At 40.3% G+C, this 21,915-nt stretch overlaps 1 protein-coding gene across 1 annotated transcript in view; it reads left to right on the forward strand.

The window, feature by feature from the left end:
- The window catches only part of LOC122799507 (BRCA1 associated protein), an 815,197-nt gene that overhangs the window by 569,404 nt on the left and 223,878 nt on the right, over nucleotides 1-21,915 (forward strand). The window contains exon 8 of the mRNA XM_044068621.1: nucleotides 16,170-16,308. Coding sequence (XP_043924556.1) covers nucleotides 16,170-16,308 — 139 coding nt within the window. The remainder of the gene's footprint in view (nucleotides 1-16,169; nucleotides 16,309-21,915) is intronic.

The raw sequence follows: 21,915 nt of genomic DNA on the forward strand, positions 1-21,915 counted from the left end.
CTGTCGGTTTTGTGCCTTATTATAGCAACAAACTATCTGTTGTCGGTATATTTACCCTTCTAAATATTTTGGTACTTGGTTCAGTTGTCCAGATACGTCTTCGGTAAGCCATCTGATTACCGACATTCTGAAAAAATGCAAAGATAAAGACAGTGACAGGCTGCCTAGGTCCAAAGTTGCCGACAACGCGTCTCCTAAGCCATTCGCCAGTTCGCCGGTACTCAATGAGGTGCTTTCTCAGCCCCTGATACCTGCTACTTCAGATTTGCAGGCCTCTACTGAGACCCATTTGGAGTCCGGTATGCCGCGAGATGCTTCAACTGTGGAACCTGCGGATGTCTCTACCTTGGATGGGTCCGGAGCCGCTGTGCAGGCACCGGCTTCTGAGGGTGTATTCAGGCCTACTGACTTGCATGTTAAACCGACGCCATCTTCTTCTTCAAGGCCTAAAACTCGAACCATGCCTAGAAAACCGATGCCCAGACTTCATGGTTAGGCCTCTATGCCTAAAAAACAAATGATAAGAATGGCTGAAGACCTTATTACTTTAATCAGGGGTTGCCAACCTTCCCCTTCTAAGAGACCTAGGATTGAATTTGTTTATGATACTTCTGACCAGGATTCTGAAATTTATGTTTCCTTTGTTGACCAGGATTTACCCTTATCTACCTACGAGGATTCTGATGCAGAGGACTCCCTCTGCCCCCCCTCAGAGGATTTCTGTTTTGGTGAAACCTTGCATACTCTTAGGGAGCATTTTCGCTGGGAAAGCCAGGATTACTTTGTTTCTAAAAAGAGTCTTAGGGATTTCTTACTCCTGCCTCAACACAGGCCTTTAGCTATCCCTCCTGTACTAGACATTGTTGATGATGCCTTTTCGGAATCTAGCTTGGCCCCTGACTCTCTACCTCCTGCTTCCAGAAAACCTGATATATGTTACAGGGTTCCTGACTCTCACAAGTTCCTTATTAAAAATCCAACTGTGGATCCAGAGATCATTTCACAGGGTCCCAAGGACATTAAGGCTACTACTGCCATAAATCCTACCCCTTCTGGATGAGACTCCAGGGTGCTGGATAGATGGGGTAAGAAGGTATACAATTCTGCAACCTTGGCCATTAGGGCCTTAAACTGTCAGTTTCTGATGTTAAGGTATCAGCAACATATTAGTGGATTGCTTAAACAGAAAATTATTTTTGACTGTGCTGAAAATAAGGATTTACAGGATTTAATGCATTCTGCTGAACAAGTTGGAAAACATACTTTGCAGTGTTGTTTTGATTCACTAGAGGCATCTTTGCAGGGCTGCTGTCACTGGGTCTGTACTTAGAAGGCATGCTTGGCTTAAGGAGCAATCTTTGCCAGATCATGCTAAAGCTAAATCAGGACCGCCTGTTTGGCAACAAAGCAGTAAAAGTTCTTAAAAAGATGGAGGAAAAACCTAAATCTATGCAAACTGTTAAAGGTTTCCTACAAGTACATCCTTCAAGATTTAGTGGGCATTGGTCCTCTAAGAATTGGTACTTTTCTGTCTCTTCCAGGGCTTCTCAGTCCAAACCCAGAACCAGCAGAACACACAGGCTTCAGTCCCAGGGTATGCACAGGACAAAGCAGTGGGGGGCTCCCACTCCCAAGTCAAGGATTAGTAAGACACCCCCCCCATGGTAAGCTGTCTCAATGACTTAACTTTAAAACTTCCAAGCACTTCTCAACTGACTGCTCCTTTAGGGGGAAAGATTGCTCTGCAGGCCAAAAACTGAAAACTCATTACCCAGGACAAATGGGTTTTAAATATAGTTTCCCAAGGATACAGATTTCACTTCCACACGATGTTCTTCGTGTTTCACTGTTGCAGTGATTACATTTGGGTAATCTGCTGGCAGGTTGCCCTCAGTCGGCCTGAATTCCAAAGTCTTGGGTCCTGCGTCGGTTGCTGTCTCCTCTTCCATGACGTCAGTTCGTCAGGGTTATAAAACATGCAGCTGACGCCATTTTCTCCAGTCTTTCTTGCCACGCGGTGCCTGAAGCAGAAACATTTCGCAAGGGCCGGTCGGCTGACTACTGAAATATTCGAGTTCGAGTTTCAGAACCGAAGTCTTCACTAAAGCTAAGTACCCCGTTGGGGAAACTTTTTTCTTGCTCCATACCAATGTCAGAAAAAGTTAATAATTGTATTACTTGTGGGAAGCAAATACCTCATAAGGATTTCCATTTATACTGTATTCCTTGTCTAGGCCCTGATCACAACATGCCTGGCTGTCGGTTTTATGCTAGATTTAACCAACGCACTATTAAGTGTCGGTATATTTTTGCCTCAAAATATTTTGGAAACAGATTTAACTACCCAGAAATTTCGTCGAATAGCAATCCGACTACCGGAGTACATAAAAAACGCAAAGAAAAGGACAGAGAAAGGCAGTTGAGATCCAAAACCGACGACGAGGCTTCTCCTAAGCCAGTCGCCAGTTCCCCGGTACTCATTGAGGCGCTTTCGCAGCCCCTGATACCCGCTACCTTCGAGTCGCAGGCCTCTACCGACACCCATGTGGAGTCCGGCATGCCGCAAGATACTCAAGGTATTGGACAGACGGATGTATCTCTCTCGGATGGGTCCAGAGCCGCTGAGCAGGCACCGGCTTCTGAGGGTGTATTCAGACCTCAACATTGAAATATCAAACAGATGACAGCTGCAAAACCAAAGACAAAAGCAACTTCTAAAACTAAAAAACCAACGCATGAGCCACATGCACAGGCCTCTATGTCTAAAAAGCAGATGATCAAAATGGCGAAGACCTTATTACCTTGATCAGGGATACCCATCCCCCTCCAGATAAGAGGCCTAGGCAAGACAATTATTATGAATCTTCAGATCAGGTTTCTATTTCTTCTGATTAGGAATTATCTATACCTCCCTATGAGGATTCTGATGCAGAGGAGCCTGTACCATCTGCATCTTCTCCTGAGGATTATTCATTTGGAGAAACCTTGCACACTTTGAGGGACCATTTTCACTGGGAGAGTCAAGATTTCTCAGAATCAAAAAAGAGGCTCAGGGATTTCCTCCTTCTCCCTAGGCACAGGCCTTTAGCCATTCCCCATTTTAGACATTGTGGATGATGTGTTTTCGGAGTCAAGCTTGACCCCTGACTCCTTACCTCCGGCTCCCAGTAAGCCTGACAGATATTACAGGGTCCCTGACTCGCATCAATTTTTATTTAGAAACCCTGTTGCTGATCCTGAAACTATTTTGCAGGGTCCAAAGGGAGTTAAGGCCTCTACAGCAAAAAATCCTACCCCCTCTGACAGAGATTCAAGGGCACTGGACAGATGGGGAAAAAATGTTTATACATCTGCAACCTTGGCAATCAGGGCCTTAAACTGTCAATTTCATATGCTTAAGTATCAACAACATGTTATGGGATTGCTGAAACAGAAAATGATTTTGATTTCGGAATGTGCAGAAAATAAAGAATTGCAGGAATTATTGCATGCAGCTGAACAGGTGGGAAAGCATACTTTGCAGTTTGGTTTTGTCTCCTTAGAGGCCTCCTGCAGGGCCACAGTTACTGGATCTGTGATTAGGAGGCATGCCTGGCTAAAGGAACAAAATTTGCCTGATCATGTTAAAGCTAAATTGCTAGATGCACCTTTACAGCATGATACTCTGGTATTAAGGCAGAAGAGGTTTTAAAGAAAATGGAAGACAAAGCTAAGTCTATGCAAACTGTTGACTTCTTACAAGTGCAGCCACCAAGATTCAGTAGACACTGGCCTACAAAAAAATGTTCCTTTCTTGTGTCAGACAGAGCTCAAACGGGCAAATCCAGATACCCTAAGGGTTACAGATACCAGGTGCAAGATTCATATAGGTCAAAGCAATGGGGCGCTTCTACCTCCAAATCTGGAAGAGATAAATCGCAACCCTACAGAAAACAGTCCCAATGACTTCCCTCTGCCTAAACCAAGCACTTATCTTTTGGCAGCACTCTTGGGGGGAAAATTAGCACTTTTTGCTCAAAATTGGCAGTTAACCCAGGAAAAGTGGGTACTAAACATAGTATCACAGGGATACAGATTCCATTTCCACACTCTGCCAATGGCAAACGGTTAGCCAGATCTGCCAAAAAATCAATGGGCAGAAGCACAGAAACAGGTTACGTCCCTCATGTATATGGGGGCCATTCAGCCAGTACCAGAACAGGAAAAAAGACAAGTTTTTACTCAAGACTGTTCTTGGTACCCAGAAAGGACAAGGATGGCGGCCAATACTGGATTTACCGATTTTTAACACATACCTGGGCATTAGACCTAAAAGAGGCATACCTGCATGCCCCAATAAGACTATTGTGCAGAAGATACCTCAGATTCATGGTTGGCTTAATGTATTATCAATTCTCTGCACTGCCCTTTGGCTTATCTACTGTGCCCAGGGTCTTTGCAAAGTGCCTGGCACCAGTAATTGCATTTTGCAGACAAAAAGGTATACAAATATATCCTTACTTGGACGACTGTCTCATTCAAGCAGAGAACAGGGACATTCTTCTTCGGCACCTGGCGTTTGTGAAAAGGCTTCTAACATGCCTAGGGTACACAATAAACTAAAAGAAATCACAACTGGTACCTTCTCAAAAGATAACATTCCTGGGTGCAAGCTTGAATACAACTGCCCAGATGGCTTACCTCACGCCAGACAAGCAAAGGCAGCTGAATACTTACTTTAAACTGATGGCAACAAAAACCCAGTTATCTGCAAGACTAATTCTGCAGGCTTTGGGCTTCATGGCATCCTGCATCCTACTGATTCCATATGCAAGACTGCATATGAGGAAACTTATGGAGTCAACATTCTCACAGTCTGGAAACAATGATTCCTCTCATTCCCTGCCTACAACAGGAGTTTGTATGGTGGGCAAAGGCATGTCACCAAAACATGGGACGGGCCTTCACTCTACCCCCTGCCAACCAAACCTTAACAACAGACGCATCAGATTATGTCTGGGGGGGGGGCACATGGCAGGAAGATGCATTCAGGGCATATGGACCCCAATCAACCAGAAAGAGATGCTAGCTGTTCAAAATGCCCTAACATCCTTCAAGGACTTACTTCATCCAGGACAACTACTGATAAAGATGGGCAAACACCATGGTCATGTGGTATATAAACAAGCAAGGGGGCACAGACTCATACTCCCTTTGCAGATTAGCCATGACACTATGGAACACAGCTTTGACCTACCAAATACATCTTCAAGCTCAATTCCTGCCAGGAAAGCAAAATCCTCTGGCAAACAATTTAAGCAGAAACCTTATGGATCCTCACGAGTGAAAACTAAATCCACAAGTCTTCAGCATGATGACAGAGAAATAGGGGAGCCCAGACATAGATCTATTTGCATCTCCTCAAAATTATCAATTGAAAAGATTCTGCACAAGGACTTATCACAGACAAGCATGGAAAGTGGACGCCCTATCCTTCAGTTGGAAAAACCTATCAGTTTGCGCCTTTCCTCCTCTGCCTCTTCTTCCTAAAAGTCAGACAAGAGAAACCAAGGATGATACTAATTGCCCCGGACTGGCCCCGCCAATACTGGTACCCAGTCCTAAGGAACTTGTCTCAATACCCAGCTTGGACCTTACCTCAAAGACCTCAACTACTGTCCCAGCAAAACAATCAGATCCTGCACAATCAACTCCAGACACCGAACCTGGCAGCATGGCTGATCATGTAGTTATACAAACTCCTCTCAGTAAAACTGTGATGGATGTCATTTTGGAAGCCAGAAGGCCTAGTACAAGAAAATCTTATGCTGATAAATGGAAGTGATTCTGTGCTTGGAATCAAGCACAAGGAACTGATACAGCAGAACCAAATATTCCTCAGGTATTACAATATTCAACTGAGATGCTCGAGAAAGGCCTATCTTTCTCATCAATTAAAATCCATGCCTCTACCATTTCGGCTCATTACAATACAGACCCACCAATCTTTTCTCATCCTTTACTAAAGCAGTATCTTAGAGGAGCCAAAAATTTAAGGCCTCCCTGAAGATCACCACTACCTGCATGGGACCTCAGTTATGTGTTGGAAAAGCTCACCCTGCTGCCATTTGAACCAGCTGAACTTATTTGTGTGATATAAAGTTCTTATCATGGAAAACAGCTCTGCTACTAGCAATTACTTCAGCAAGAAGAGTTTCAGAGCTATAGGCCGGCTGTAGAGCCTTTTATCATATTTTACCCAGACAGGGTGTCTCTGAGGACAAGTCCTATGTTTATGTCTAAGGTGGTTTCCAGTGTGGCTCTTAACCAAACAATTCATTTGCCAACTTTCTATCCAAATCCGCAGAACAAGGGGGAGAGAATTCTGCATTCCTTGGTCGTACACAGACAGCTAAGATTCTACTTGAGCAGGACTAAAGCTCTAAGAAAAAACTGAGCAATTTGTGACATATACTGCAGGATCAGATGGAAAGGCTATTTCAAAGCAGACAATTTCAAAGTGGATAAGCCATTGCATCCGTTTCTGCTACTTACACCATGGTAAACCTGTGCCCAAGAGCATTAGCTCTCATTCCACCAGAGCTGCAGCTACTTCAGCAGTCTTTCTCAGAGGAGTACCAACCAAAGACATTCAAGAGGCTGCTACTTGGAGTTCTGTTCACACTTTCACAAAACATTATCATTTGCCTCTCTACTCTTAAGTCCAGGGCAGGCTTTGCCACTGCAGTTCTGCAGGGCCTTATAGCTGCACCTAATGCTGTTTCACTCCAGCCTCCCAACCATAGCTTTGGGATTCTACCCAATTGTAATGACTGCGAACAGTGAAACATGAAGAACATAGTACAGTTGTGTACACTTACCATAAATGTAGATGTTTGAGTGTATTCACTGTTGCAGTCCAGGTTACCCTCTCGCCATCCCCCCGGTCATTCTGGAGTTTATCTATCCTACTCTATCTTCTACAACCAATGTGGTGTATTTGCTTGTAGATGAAGGTAAAGTTTATATTGATGCATGTATATATACATATATATATATATTGTTGCTACCTTTTTGGGGGCACCTGACATCTGGGGCAAGAAAAGCTAAAGAAAATGGCGTCTGCTGCATGTTTTATACCCCTGACGACCTGACGTCATGGAAGAGGAGACCGCAACTGACGCAGGACCCAAGACTGGAATTCAGGCCAACTGAGGGCAACCTGCCAGCAGATTACCCAAATGTAATGACTGCAACAGTAAATACACTCAAACATCTACATTTATGGTAAGTGTACACAACTGTACTTTACCAACCCCAAACGGTTGGCCAGATCTACCCCCAAATCAGTGGGCAGAGGCTCAAAAAGCAAGTACTCTCTCTTAAGCATAAAGGCTATTCAAACTGGACCAGAAGAGGAAAAGGGACAAGGTTTCTACTCTAAACTTTTCCTGGTACCCAAAAAAGACAATTCGTGGTGTCCTGTCCTGGACCTTTCTATCTTAAATACCTTTTTGGCGATTCCAAAATTCAAGATGCTAACTCTTCACCATTTGCTTCCTATGCTAGGCAAAGATGCATGGTTGGCAACACTGGATTTAAAGGAAGCCTACCTGCATATCCCAATCAGGGAATCTTGCAGAAGATACCTACGCTTCAAAACAGGCTACGTGCACTATCAGTTCACTGCACTGCCCTTTGGCTTATCTACTGCGCCCAGGGTATTCACGAAGGGCATAGCTCCAGTCATTGCATTTTGCAGGCAAAGAAATATTCAAATGTACCCATACCTGGACATACTCTTGAATCATCTGGCATTTGTACAAAAGGTGCTAACTTGTCTGGGGTACACCAAAAACGAAAAGAAATCACATCTGGTACCCTGTCAACAAATTATATTCCTGGGAGCAAGCTTGAACACAACTTCCCAGATGGCTTTCCTCACGCCAGAGAAACAAATTCAATTGACAACTTACTTTAAACTAATGGCCTCAAAAACCCTGCTATCTGTAAGGCAAATACTGTAAGCCTTGGGGTTCATAGCCTCCTGCATTCTACTAATTCCATATGCAAGACTGCATATGAGGAGACTACAATGGTATCTAAAAAGCTTATGGTGTCAACATTCTCAGGATCTAGAAGCAATGATTTCTGTCATACCTTGCCTACGGTAAGAGTTTATTTGATGGGCAGAGGCTTGCCACCTAAACAAGGGGCTACTATTCACTCTATCCCCTGCTGCCGCCCAAACCCTAACAACAGACACATCAGACTATACATGGGGGGGCTCACCTGGCAGGGAAGTGCATTCAGGGCAAATGGAACCCAAGTCTAGTGCACCTGCATATCAATCAAAAAGAAATGTTAACTGTACAGAACACTCTTGACAGCCTTCAAGGACCACATTCTTCCAGGACAATTAATGGTAAAGACGGACACCACTGTTATGTGGTACGTAAATAAGCAGGGGGGTACCCATTCTTACCCCCTCTGCAGACTAGCCATGGCTCTGTGGAACAGAACCTTGAGTTACCAAGTGCATCTGCAGGCTCAATTCCTGCCAGGAAAACTAAATACATTGGCAGATGAAATAAGCAGAAAGCTCATGGACCCACATGAGTGGAAACTGGAACCAAAGACTTTCAACATGTTGATAAACAAATGGGGGAGCACAGATGTAGACCTGTTTGCCTCCCCCCAGAACTACCAGTTGGACAAATTATGCACAAGGACTCCCCACAAACAAGCTTGGAAAGTGGATGTTCTGTCCTTCAGCTGGAAAAATCTAACAGTTTATGCCTTTTCCCCTTTGCCTCTCCTCTCCAAAGTACTACTAAAGATCAAACAGGCCAAACCAAGGACGATACCGATTGCACCAGACTGGCCACGCCAACACTTGTTCCCATCTTGCACGGTGTGTCACTGCTGGCTTCATGGCACCTGCCTCAGACCCCTACCATGCTTTCACAGAAGGAGAGCCAGATTCTGCACCCTCAGCTTCAAACCCTGAACCTAATCTCTCCGTTACCATCCCTCAGTAAAAAAGTGTTGGATGTCATTTTGGAGGCAAGGAGCCATAGTACTAGAAAATCTTATGCTGAAAAATGGAAAAGATTCTGTGCCTGGCACCAAACTCAAGGGATGGGCACAGCACCACCCAACTTACCTCGGATTCTTCAATACTTAACTGAGATGCTTCACAAGGGTCTTTCTTTTTCCTCCATCAAAATTCACGCCTCAGCGATTTCAACTCATTACAACACAGAACCACCCTCTTCTCTTATCCACTGCTCAAGCAGTTCCTCAGAGGGGCCAAAAACTTAAGACCACCCAGGAGAGCCCCAACTCCAGCCTGGGACCTTAACTTTGTATTGGAAAAACTTACTCTTCCTCCTTTTGAGCCCAGCTGCAAGTGCAGAGTTAAAATTCCTTTCTTGGAAAACAGCCTTCCTTTTAGCAATCACTTCAGCAAGAAGGGTATCTGAATTACAGGTCGTTATGGTAGTGGAGCCTTTCATCATCTTTCATGCGGACAGGGAGTTCCTCAGGACCAATCCCTCCTTCATGCCCAAGATGGTGTCCAGTGTGGCTCTTAATCAGTCCATTAATTTGCCAACCTTCTTTTCTAATCCATAGAACAAAGGGGAATGCATACTGCACTCCTTAGATGTGCACAGACAACTTAGATTTTACTTGGACAGGACTAAACCTCAAAGGAAATCTGAACAACTGCTGGTGGCATTTGCTGCAGGGGCAGAGGGGAAGGCTATTTCAAAGCAAACCATTTCTAAATGGATAGGCCATCACATTCATTTCTGCTAAAAGCACCATAGAAAACCTATCCCACAGGGGATTAGACCCCATTCAACCAGGGCTGCATCTACCTCTACAGCCTTTCTTAGAGGTGTCCCTACCAGGGACATCCTAAAAGCTGCTACCTGGAGTAGTGTACATACTTTCACCAAGCATTACCATTTGCCAATTTTCTCTAAATCCAGAGCTGGCTTTGCCACTGCAGTCTTGCAGGGCCTTTATAGCTGGTCCTAATGCTATCTAAATTCCTCCTCCCATCCTTAGCTTTGGGAATCTACCCAAATGTGATGACTGCAACAGTGAAACACGAAGAACATAGTACAGTTGTGTACACTTACCATAAATGTAGATGTTTGAGTGTATTCACTGTTGCAGTCCTGGTTACCCTCCCTCCAGCCCCCTAACTTTTTTTGGCTATACCTCTACTTTCCTTTACTATGCTTAAAAGCATTTTGGTGTATGTGCTTTTTTGTTGGAGGTATACCATTTTATATATATATATATATATATATATATATATATATATAGTTATAGATATATATTTAATTGCTTCCCATTAGGGGGGCACCTGACATCTGGGGCAAGAAAAACTGATGTAATTGCGTCAGCTGCATGCTTTATACCCCTGACCTGATGTCATGGAAGATGAGACAGCAACCGACGCAGGACCCAAGACTTTGATAATCAGGCCGGACTGACTGCTACTGCAAGCAGATAACCCAAATGTGATGACTGCAACAGTGAATACACTCAAACATCTACATTTATGGTAAGTGTACACAACTGTACTTTCTGCAGCTGTTCAGCAAAAAACAATGCAGCCTTCAGACATGACTTCCAGTAACCTACAGGAAGATATGACAACTGCATACAGACCTGGTTAATATAAAACACTGATGCAGTATATCAACACAAACCACAGAACGTGGGAAAAAATGGAAGACGCCTTAAACAGGTACTCAGATGAGATTATAAAGCTGCAAAAATGAGAAGTAGAAATGAAGAAAATGTTGACTGAATATGAGACTGCTCAGAAAGAGATGTTTCAAACAATAGTAGAATTAGAGGACAGAGCACATAGAGAAAACCTAAGATTTTCAGCAATACCAGAGAAGCTGGAAGGAACTGACTGCATTAATTTTATGAAAGCACAAATAAGCAACTGGACTGGTATTCCACAGCAGGAGTTTTTAGCTGAAAGGGCACATCATGTCTATGCTTCAAACCTGGCTATAAGTAAGCAACCTAGACCTTTAATAGTAAAGATGCAATCCTACCAGCAGAAGGAGTTGATTCTGACAAAAATGTGGCAGAAGAACAAAGTGCTAAAAGTGGAAGACAGCAGAGTGTTTGTGGAGAGTGATTACTCACTGTACACCAGAAGGAAGATGAGCAAATTTCCACTCTTCAGGGAATGTCAAGATCCAGGTGTGAGATTCAAACTGCTGTATCCAGCTGTCTTCAAGGTGTTTTTCCCTGGATGGACACAATTATTTTGATAAAATACATACTAAGGAGGAAGTATTTTTGTTGGATAAAATTTTGTAAGCTGTGAAACAGAAGGAGATTCTGCGTCTTGTTCTTCTGATAATAAAGACCATAGAAGGACTGTACATGTGAAACCTTTTCAAAATTTTCTGCAGAAAATGTTGGAGAGAAGGAAGGAAGGAAGCACGAGATTTGACTAGAAGAATCAAGAGTATGTTGGAACTGAAGCAGATGCAGGATTTTGGAGATGAATAGTAATAAAACCAGTAACTTAATATAGGATTACAGTGCAATAATTGTATTTGTGAAATATGACAGAACAAGAAAGTCTGGAAATATTGAACTTTTTCAGAACTTGTTGGACTTGCGGAGGACTCTAAGACATATTCCCTACTTCATGTCATTAATGTTTGGAAAAGTGCTTTGGGGAGGGGAAGAGGAGGAAGAAAGTTATCTGCAAGTAAAAACTCTCAAAACAATACTTTCCCTGCTTGACTCGAATCCAAATGGCAGGAAAGAACAAAGACCCAAGAAAAAATTAATACTGATTTTATTGACGCTTTTGTTTCAATACATTAGAAACTTCTTCAGAATCTACTGCTAATCTAGCTGTAAGTAAAGATTTTTCTTCTTAAATTAGTACTATTTCTGTGGCATATGGTTTTCTTTGCTTGCTATAAAGTAAAGTTCTTTTCAGTTACTTTAAGTGTAATGAGGATTGTAAACAGGTGCTGCTATTCTATTTTTCTTTTCTTTCTCTCGTCTTTCTTTCTTTCTTCTCATTCAGGTTTAAGAAATGTAGGCACTTCAGTGTAAAAGAAAAAGCCTGGTTAAAAAGCATGGTGAAAGAAAAAAAGTAATGCACTTTTTTTCTCATTCTTGCTTGGGGGAATGACTGGTTTAAAGACCTTAGGTTGATTTAGTAACATGTTTTAAGAGACAGCAAGTAAACGAAAACTAACATTGAACATTATGAGGCTTTTCTCTAGCAAATACGTGTATGCTCAGTAATAATTCTACAGCTGGTCTTCATGTTTCCATGGAAACAATCTGAGAAAGAGAAACTGGCTGCCTGGTTCTCATGTCTCCATGGAGACAGTCTGGTAAGGAAAATCTGGATGCAGTCTGGTGGAGAGTGATTGGCTGCAGAAAAAAAAGGAAAAGAGAAATTGATTAGGAGATAATGTTCTCTTAAAACATTCAGGGGTTTTCCCAAGGTAGATTATGTTCTCTGAAAGCATTCAGGTACTTTCCCAGCTGGGAGAGCTGTAAAGATAAGACAAAACTAATCAGCATTTAGAAGCACAGGCTGCACCACCTGTCTTAGCATGGTTAACTTTTCTTTTAGGTTAACTCAAGGTTAAGCTTCAATATTGAAAGGTGTACATAGTTTATGTGTTATTATTAATTTAATAGGTTTTAGGGGTATTGGGGTGTGTTTGTTTTTTGTTTGAGGGCGGTCAGTAAAACAGTAAGTTTTATAAGATGTGACATAGGCTCAAATGGATGTGCCAGTAAACAACTGTATAAAAGTTCAACCTGCCAAAAAGTATATGCTTGTAATACAAAAGCTGGAACTAGACATTTAACAAAAAAGGTATTATACATAAAAGCTGGGAATGATAACTTTTTAATACAATGATGCTTTTTGTATTGTCTTTAAATGTAAATGGCCTCACAAATAAATCCAAAAGATGGAGTAGTAAACTATATTAAAAATGTGGAGTGCAAATAGCTATGTTACAGAAGACATACTTAGAAAGAACTGAATGTGTGAATTTGATAAATAAAAGTTTCCATGATGTTTTTTCAGCAGAATACCTGGGGCAAAGGAAGAGAGGAGTACTTATATTAATTGCAAGAGGAGCTCCAATAATGATAGAAGAAGATAAGAGATAATGGCAGATTTGTAGTGCTAAGGGGCTACTGGCAAAGGAGGATTACACTGGCATGTATTTACATTCCACCTAAAACTATAATGGAGCTTAAGAAAATTCTGGGAGAAATAATCAGTTTTCAGCAAGGAATATTGATTATAGGTAGGGACTGAAATTTAATTTGCAGCACTGAAGATGTGTCTGGAAGGGGCAGAAGGGAAAGTATAACAAAGGCGGGTAGATTTTTGAAGAAATTTATTAAAAGATTTGGCATGGAAGATGTGAATTCAATACTAGGAGTTTGGAGTGAATTTACATGTGTCTGGGGGGCCCAGAAGGGAATGTATAACAAAGGAAGGTAGGTTTTAGAAGATATTTATGAAAATATTTGTCATGGAAATGTGAATTCAGTAATAGGAGTTCAGAGTGAATTTACATATTATTTCCCAAGATATAAAAACTGGACTAGGCTAGACAGAATTTACATTTCACAGGAACATGTACACTTAATTGAAGGTCTTGATACCCACCCAATATCTATTTCAGATCATGCGCCTATAATAGCTAAAATAAAAGCAGAGGGTAAAAAAATAAAAATGAGGCGTTGGCGCTTTCCCACCTGTCTGTTGAAAAGAGGGGAATTTAAGGAATAGATATTGGAGATTATTCAGGAGCTATTAGAGAAGATAGAAATTTCTTCTGAAAATAGAGCTAGGGAGTGGGATAAAGTTAAGGTGGAGATTAAAAATAGGATGGAAATAAAAGAAAGGAAGCCATAGTTAAGAAGTAACAAGAATTATTTAGAGGGCCTGACAAATGTTAAAGTATTGAAGAATGGGGGAAATCTCACAGAAGAGGAAGAGGATCAACTGCAGAATGCCAGACAGAAAATAAGGGATTACCTCAATAATGTAAACTTGTGGTATCATGAATCTTATTAGACTTGACCACCCCATAGTTTGACTTTTTGATTAGTATATCCTGTTTAATCTGGTAAACTTCTTTGAAAGGGATACAGAGGTTGTAGATTGTGGCCATATAGTGAATATGATGTATCTTGATCTGACCAAGTTCTTTGACACCATTCCCTATGCTGGCATTATACAAAAGCTAAATGCTTTAAAAATCAACCCACGTCTGATGATGTGGATAGCAAAATTGGCTGAAAGAGAGAATCCATGCAGTGCAAGTTGCAGGTGTTTCATCAGTAATGTTCTTCAGGGGTCTATATTAGAAGACCGAATGTTTAGGTGATCAAACACCTAAACATCGATCTTCTAATATCGAAAGCACAAAACGGCAAACAGAAGATTTCCCTTGGCCGTTCGCCGGAGTTTGCTATTTCCCTACTGTTGAGCGATCTCGAAGTTGGTATATTTAGTCTGGGGGGTGAAGCCCCCCACTTAATTTAGATGTAAATTAATGTTTTTTGTATTGTGGCCGAGGGACGTGTTTCCCTGGGATTTTCAACATTGTGCGGTTCGATATTAGAACGATGTTTAGGTGTTCGATCACCTAAATAGACAGTCTTCTAATATAGACCCGTTCTTCAGAGCTCATTGCTGGAACCTCTCCTTTTTGTTATTTACTTCTCAGATTTTCAAATAGAGAGCAAGACCTTTGGCTAATAAATTTGCAGATGACCACAAGCTGGGGAGGGGGGGGGTGAGGGTTTGTTGTTGAGTCACCTTGTGACACCCAAACCCTCTACAATGAACTTTCCCTAGTAAACTCTTGGTGTACTAAAATGGGCTCAGACTTAGTGTTAAAAAGTGTAGTATTATCACTTTTTGTATAGAGGCACTCCCCTCATCATACTGTATAAAAAAACACATCATTAAAAAATTAAGATGTAGTGAGGCACCTAGGTTCTTGGATTGATGGCTACCACTCTTTCAACCATACGTCATTGGCCCTCTTCAAAAGGAACCTTGATGATTGGATGGGAGACAGGAAATTCACCCCGGGGATCATGTCAGTCGCCCTGCTAGACAGGGGCCCAGAGAAGTAAATATTGTGGGAAGAAATTTCCAGGGAATTGGATAGCCTAGTACCAACCTATGAACCTATAATATGACAACAGTTGTCAGGCAGTCCTTTTATTTAGTCTCCTAATTTCTAAGGGAATCTCATCAAGGTCTAAAGAAGTTAATCACTCCTTTATATTTAACATTGATCAGGTCACTTTTCCAGTACAGTGCCCCCTTTGTGATGCATCTCCATAACGATATCAAACAGTTTGAAAGACCACCAGTCTTCATAACCAAAACGTTTGCAGGCATAAAGTCCCTGAGCTACCAAGAGAGGCTTGAAGCTCTGTGCCTGTATTCATTGCCTTGTAGACTTTTGAGGGGAACGATCTGTATCACTTACAGTGCCATTAGAAACTCAGTCGTCCTGAAATTCCTATAGTTCCACCAGTGCAAGAACCTGGGGTCTAAGTCTTCACCAACAGATTAAAAGACAGTGGATGAATAACTCTATAACCCAGAACCTCCCAAATCTTTGGTTTTAACTTTCCGCTGCATGTTATATTTACTCCGTGGTTGACTGTTATGGCCCTTCTGCAGAAAGAACGCTCATCTTGAGGGAGGGAACTTGCAAGGTGTAAAAGGTCATGAGACTCTGTGACCTTGGAATATCTATAAATCTATTATATGTATATGTGTGCATTTGTATAATGTGTCTGAATGTATATTGTATACCTGTGTGTGTGTGTGTGTGTGTGTGTGTGTGTGTGTATATACATATATATATATATATATATATATATATATATATATATATATATATATATATATATATATATACGCGTATATATACACACACACACACACAGGTATATGCATGAAACTTGAAAATGTATGTGTGCATGCTTGCTCATTTATAGTAAACGTTTCTATTGTGTATACATGCTTTTGGTAGAATATTTGCTAAGGTTTTTTTGTTATAAAAGATGCAACAAAAATGGTATTTTGATTTGTATCTTATTATTTTTGTGCCTCTAATCAGAATCTATGGATTTGTTTGATATGTGGACATATTGGATGCGGTCGCTATGTCAGTCGACATGCGTACAAGCACTTTGAAGAAACACAACACACATATGCAATGCAGTTGACTAATCACAGAGTGTGGGACTATGCAGGAGGTATGTACTGCTTGGTCTGTAATCTGAAATAAAAGAACAGCATTTTAATTAAATTAGCATTGTTATAATCTTGAGAAGTGCAACATCTTGGAGTGGGATTGATTTAGTAGTGATTATAGTGACTTATTCTACTGTAGGTTTACATTTATATATGGTTTGAACTTTGCCACCTGTATGCATCATGTAGCTGCACAGAAGATAGGATCAAGAGAAAGACTACTTAATTGTAGAACAATCATAGAAAAGGAGAAGGTATAAAAAGACTTTATTCAACTAATGCCTCAAGTTAACAAACTCTTCAAAGGACATACAGAGAACACTCAAATAAGGAGTATAAGTGCCAAAGAAACCCATCCATCAACATACAGTAGACCTATAAAAAAGCTCAGAGTCTATTCATGATTTAACTCATTATGTAACAGGTGTTGTACTGTAAGATAAACATAGCCTCCATTTTAACAACTTAGACATGTACTGTTTAGTATATCTAACAGATGGTACTAGACTTAAACCTTAATGATTCTAAAGTTCCACCATGGTATCGACAAAGATGTTCAGCAACATAAATAGACATATTTGTATTACTACACTGTGTGTGTTCCATTTACCTCACCTTAAACATTCTAGTGTTTTTATGAATATAAAAATGGTTGCATGAACAGATTAGTGTTCACTCTGGTTCCAAAATGTTTAAAGCATCCAATCAGCTTTAGTCAAATTATAACTAATAAAACATTATCCAGAAATCTCTGTTTAATCCCTTGTAATACCTTTTCATAAACATTTATTCATGGATCAGATACAGTAGGACAACAGGTAGAAGCATTATTACAAACTGGATACTAGCTGAGCCTTTGTAAATTGATGTTGATGTGAACATTATTACAATAGTCATTGATTAAACTTTTTTTCAGATGTATAAAAGAAATATCAGCAAGCGAACCCAATGAGAAAACTTCCTCATCAGTTGACTCACTAACATTATGCATATCACAGACCTTAGAATGTTTAATTACAAAAATAGCACAATTTCAATTTCCTGATTTATATACATCAGCCAAGACTTTGTCTATGAAGAACAGTTGGCACCAGTTTAAATCCTTTTTCCAACACACTAGATTGTTCCAAAGTCAGTATATAAGATGTTAGAGTTACAGTTTAGTTTATGTATCGTATTAACATTATATACTGATTAGTTTAATCCTGGATGTATATCCTTTCTGAAAATGACGCTGCTGTTTTGAATTGCCATCCCACTTAGTTTTCTGATCCATCATTTTATATTCCAGAGAATTTTCATATGAGAAGTCCCCCATTAATACCCAATTGGTTGTCTTCTGATTCCATTGCATCACTCTGCCTGAGAGAGTGATCTGTGGGAACATAGGAAGAATCTGTTTCTGTAGAGCTATACGACACTGAACTGCAACTCTTCCAGTCGGTTTCCATTGCTATTTTCTGTTGATGGCTTTCATATTTATTACCTTTCCATTTAAAGATACACTCTTGCTGAAAATCTGTTTTGTCATAAATACATTTCCTTTTCTTTTCTTTTTTAAAATAGTCTGCTCAGTTTTACTGAGCTATGTGTCGAGTTCATCAATCATTTAGAAAACGCTTCTGAAGTTAGAAGCTGCTTAAGATGAAGATGAGACTTTTGAATATCAGTAATAATGTCATCATTCTGTTGATGAGTACCAAGGAGGGTTTTTGTAATACTCTCAACCACTCACTACTAACTGTGGGGCCAAATGTTGGTCCAAGAAAAGATAATAAAAAAAGATTAGTCCAGTTTTATTGCGATTACATAGTCTGTTCAGAAACCACTTTTATTGAATTATCACTTGTGACATAGGAAAACTTAGAATTATATAAAAACAATCAAACCATATTAAACACTGTATGTTACATATATAATTATATATCATATAATCTAAACATTGTATAAGTTATTCATTGACTGCCTTCTCTTAAACCTCATTCTTCCTCCTCCTCCAAACCATTTTTTCTGCATGAATTGTTCCAAGAATTTCCATTTTTTAAAAAGAAGCACCTTTATTAAATTATCACTTATGACATTGACAATCATATATAAATGACAACAAACCATATTGACATATTTTTAGTTGCAAACATTGTACATCACTTATTAATCCAGACATTGCCAGTCAAACATTACATAGCTCATTCAAATCCTGTCTCCTTTTAAACGTCATTCCTCCTCCAAAAGGTTATTCTGCATGTATTGTTCCCACAATTCCCATTTTTCTATGTAATTTACTCCTTCCTTTTTTTAAAGATCCAATTTCCATTTGTTTTCTCTCTATTATTATAGTCACTACTTCTAGTACAGTTGGTTAAAACTGATTTCCATTTTCTAGTAATTGCTTTCTTGGCAATCACCATAATTAGACTCAGCAAGACCTTACTAAGTTTAGGCAATTTAGATTCTGTATCATAGCTCAAAAAGTAATTTCCTGAGTTATACCAATTTGCTCACCCAGTATTTCTGATAGAGTAGGCTGCAGGGAATTTTTAAAGTCTGCCAACTCATTATACCCCCCAAAATATGTTCCCAATTACCTCTTTCTTCCCATCACACCTCTAACGTTTGCTATCTGCCTGAGGAAAAATTTCTTGGAGCCTAGTTTGGAAATAAAAATATCTATTTAAACACTTCCAAGCAAAGTTACTAAATTGTCTCGACTTTATTGCATATTAGGGAGACATACATATACCCACCATTGTTTTTTTTTTTTGTGAAATGCTTGTCCAGTCTCTCTTCCCAATCCTTTCTGAACTCCTCTGATTGATTTTTATAGTTATCATGTAATATTTTATATGCTGTACTAATTTTCTCTTTTTTTTGTAACAGCAGCTTCCATTCTAGATTCCGTTAAAACTCTACCAGTACTGGTCTTTCACTTAGGATTCCCCTATTTCTTTCTTTTTGCCTATACTCTGATATCAGTCCTTACTAGTGAAGGCAATCTCTAACCTGCAGTTCAAATAATTTTTTGGCCTCTTCCCATTCTATTACCTTTCCCTCTCTGATTATTTGCTACCAGCGCCTTGATTCTTTTGCCAGTTTAATCCAGTAAATTCCAGCCCCCTCTTGCCTATTGTCTGTATCCCTATTTGACAGACCCTTCTTTCTCCATTTCCATATTGGCTTAGTTCTTAAAATATTTTCTGCTACTTTATGAATGTAATATTCTGCATGGTTATTGTTATTCTCCTTAAGGATCTGCAACCAAAATCCTAGTCTCTGTTTTTGAGCTTTCCCCCATTTTGTGATTGTCCCTTTCCACTTTGAATTATAGTTTTCTGCTTGTGCAGTGTATAGGGCCCTTAACTGTGTATGTCTGAAATATCCCTTCAAATCAGGTAATCCCAAACCACCTTGTTCTGTTGGAAAGATCAGCTTATCTCACTTGACTGTTGCCATCTTCCCTCCCCAGATAGTCCTTCAACTCTTTATTAATTGCTATCCACAACAACTTCTCTGGCTGATAAAATATGTCTGACCTGTGTATAAAACTTAAGGGACTAAAACATTTTGACTGCTTGTATCTTGCTATCCATGTCCCTAAAACAGAGCTTCCAATTTGTCAGTATCTTTTGTTTAGTCTGTTCCCATATACCCTTAGCTGCCACAACAGAATCCTTTTCAACCCATATTCCTAAGTACTTCATGTTATCATGTCCCAATAAATATGGGTATTGCTGAAGCAATTCATGTGTGGGTACATAGTTTACAGTTGTTGCCTTTGTTTTATCTTCATTAATTTTGTATCTCAAAAAAGACTTTAAACTGTCTCAAAATGTTCTAGAATACTGAAATGTTCTTTCTGGTAATGTCAGGTATAAAATATCTGCAAATAAGCCAGCTTATCTTGACTACCATACCACTTATATACTTGAATTTCTGAGTCCTGTAATTTCTTTGCCAATGGTTCTAAATATAATGCAAATAAACGGGAAAAAGGACACCCTTGTCTGCTTCCTCTGACCAAACGGAACTTATCAGAGAGGAACCCACCCACTTTAGTTTTCACCTCAGATCCCTCGTATATCCTCCTAATCAACTGTAGAATTTTGTCAGGGAATGCTCATAAAATCCCAGCTTACTCTGTCGAATCCTTACTCAGAACTGATTTTTAGGTATTTATACTCTTTACTTCAGTGTTTTATGTATGACCTTTGAAGCATTTTTGTAACCTGAAGCTCTGTGTGAATAAAGTCCTTTCATTCCTTCTCTTCAGCCTTTTTTTTTTCTATAAAGAGAAAGACTGCCTGTTGTAGCAGTAGGTTCCCCCATGTTTTGTTCCTTCAGACATGGAGCTTAATAGAAATCTTTGGCAGAAGATAACTATAAAAGATAACTATCTTCCCAAAGCTTTCCTTCCTTCCTTCTTTCACGCATTTACTAGTGTTTTCATTTTGTTGCTGATGCAGTCTGTCAGTATTGGTAATATCTGTCATGACCAGTGGTTTCTCTGTTGCACCCAAAAACTGCTTTGATTTCCATGTTATCAGTAGATGTTCTTTGTGTTTCACTATTGCAGTCATCACACTTGGGTTATTTGCCTGCAGGTAGCCCTCAGTCGGCCCGAATACCAGAGTCTTGGGATTTCTGTATCGGATGCTGTCGCCTCTTCCATGACGTCAGGTTGTCAGGGATATAAAACATGCAGCCGACGCCATTATATTAGTCTTTCTTGCAGTGAAGGAGCCCAACGCAGATGCAGTTCGCAATTGCCAGTCGCCCGCTTCCTAAAATTTTAATTTTTCGAGTTTTAAACCTGAAGTCTTCTAAAGCTAAGTACCCTGTTGGGGATCCTTTTTTCTTGCTCTAACCGATGTCAGAAAAAGTTAACAATTGTCTTGCCTGTGGAAAGCAAATACCTCACAGAGATTTTCATTCTTACTGCATCACCTGTTTAGGCCCAGACCACAACGTCCCTCGCTGTCGGTTTTGTACCTTGTTTAATTCCCGAACCATTTGTCGTCAGGCTATCTTTGCCGCTAAATTTTTTCACTCTCATTCTCCATATTCTTAAATGGCTTCGATAAGCCATCCAACTACCGATCTTCCCAAAAAATGTAAGGATAAAGACAGAGACAGACTGCATAGGTCCAAAACTGCTGACAACGCTTCCGTTAAGCCAATCACCAGTCCGCCGGTACTCAGGCGCCTTCGCGCAGCCCCTAATACTCGCTTCTACAGATTCGCAGGCCTCTACTGAGACCCATTCGGAGTTCGGTATGCCATGAGATGCTTCTTCAACTATGGAACCTGGAGATAACTCTACCTTGGATGGATCCGGAGCCACTGTGCAAGCACCGGCTTCTGAGGGGATATTCCGACCTACCGATATTAGTATTAAACCAACAACTTTCTTTTTAACTAAAACGGATGAGTTTCTCAGGCCCAGAGTTCGCACTATGCCTAGAAAACCAACGTCCAAAGCGCCTGCTCAAGTTCCCATGCCACAGAAACAAATGCTTAGAATGACTGAAGACCTTATTACTCTAATTAGGGGAAGCCAGCCATCCCCCGCTAAAAGACAAAGAACTGAATTTCCTTCTGATTCTGCAGACCAG

This window comes from Protopterus annectens, chromosome 4.part0 (genome assembly GCF_019279795.1).
Source record: "Protopterus annectens isolate FY-2018-M chromosome 4.part0, PAN1.0, whole genome shotgun sequence".
Classification (NCBI taxonomy): domain Eukaryota; kingdom Metazoa; phylum Chordata; order Ceratodontiformes; family Protopteridae; genus Protopterus; species Protopterus annectens.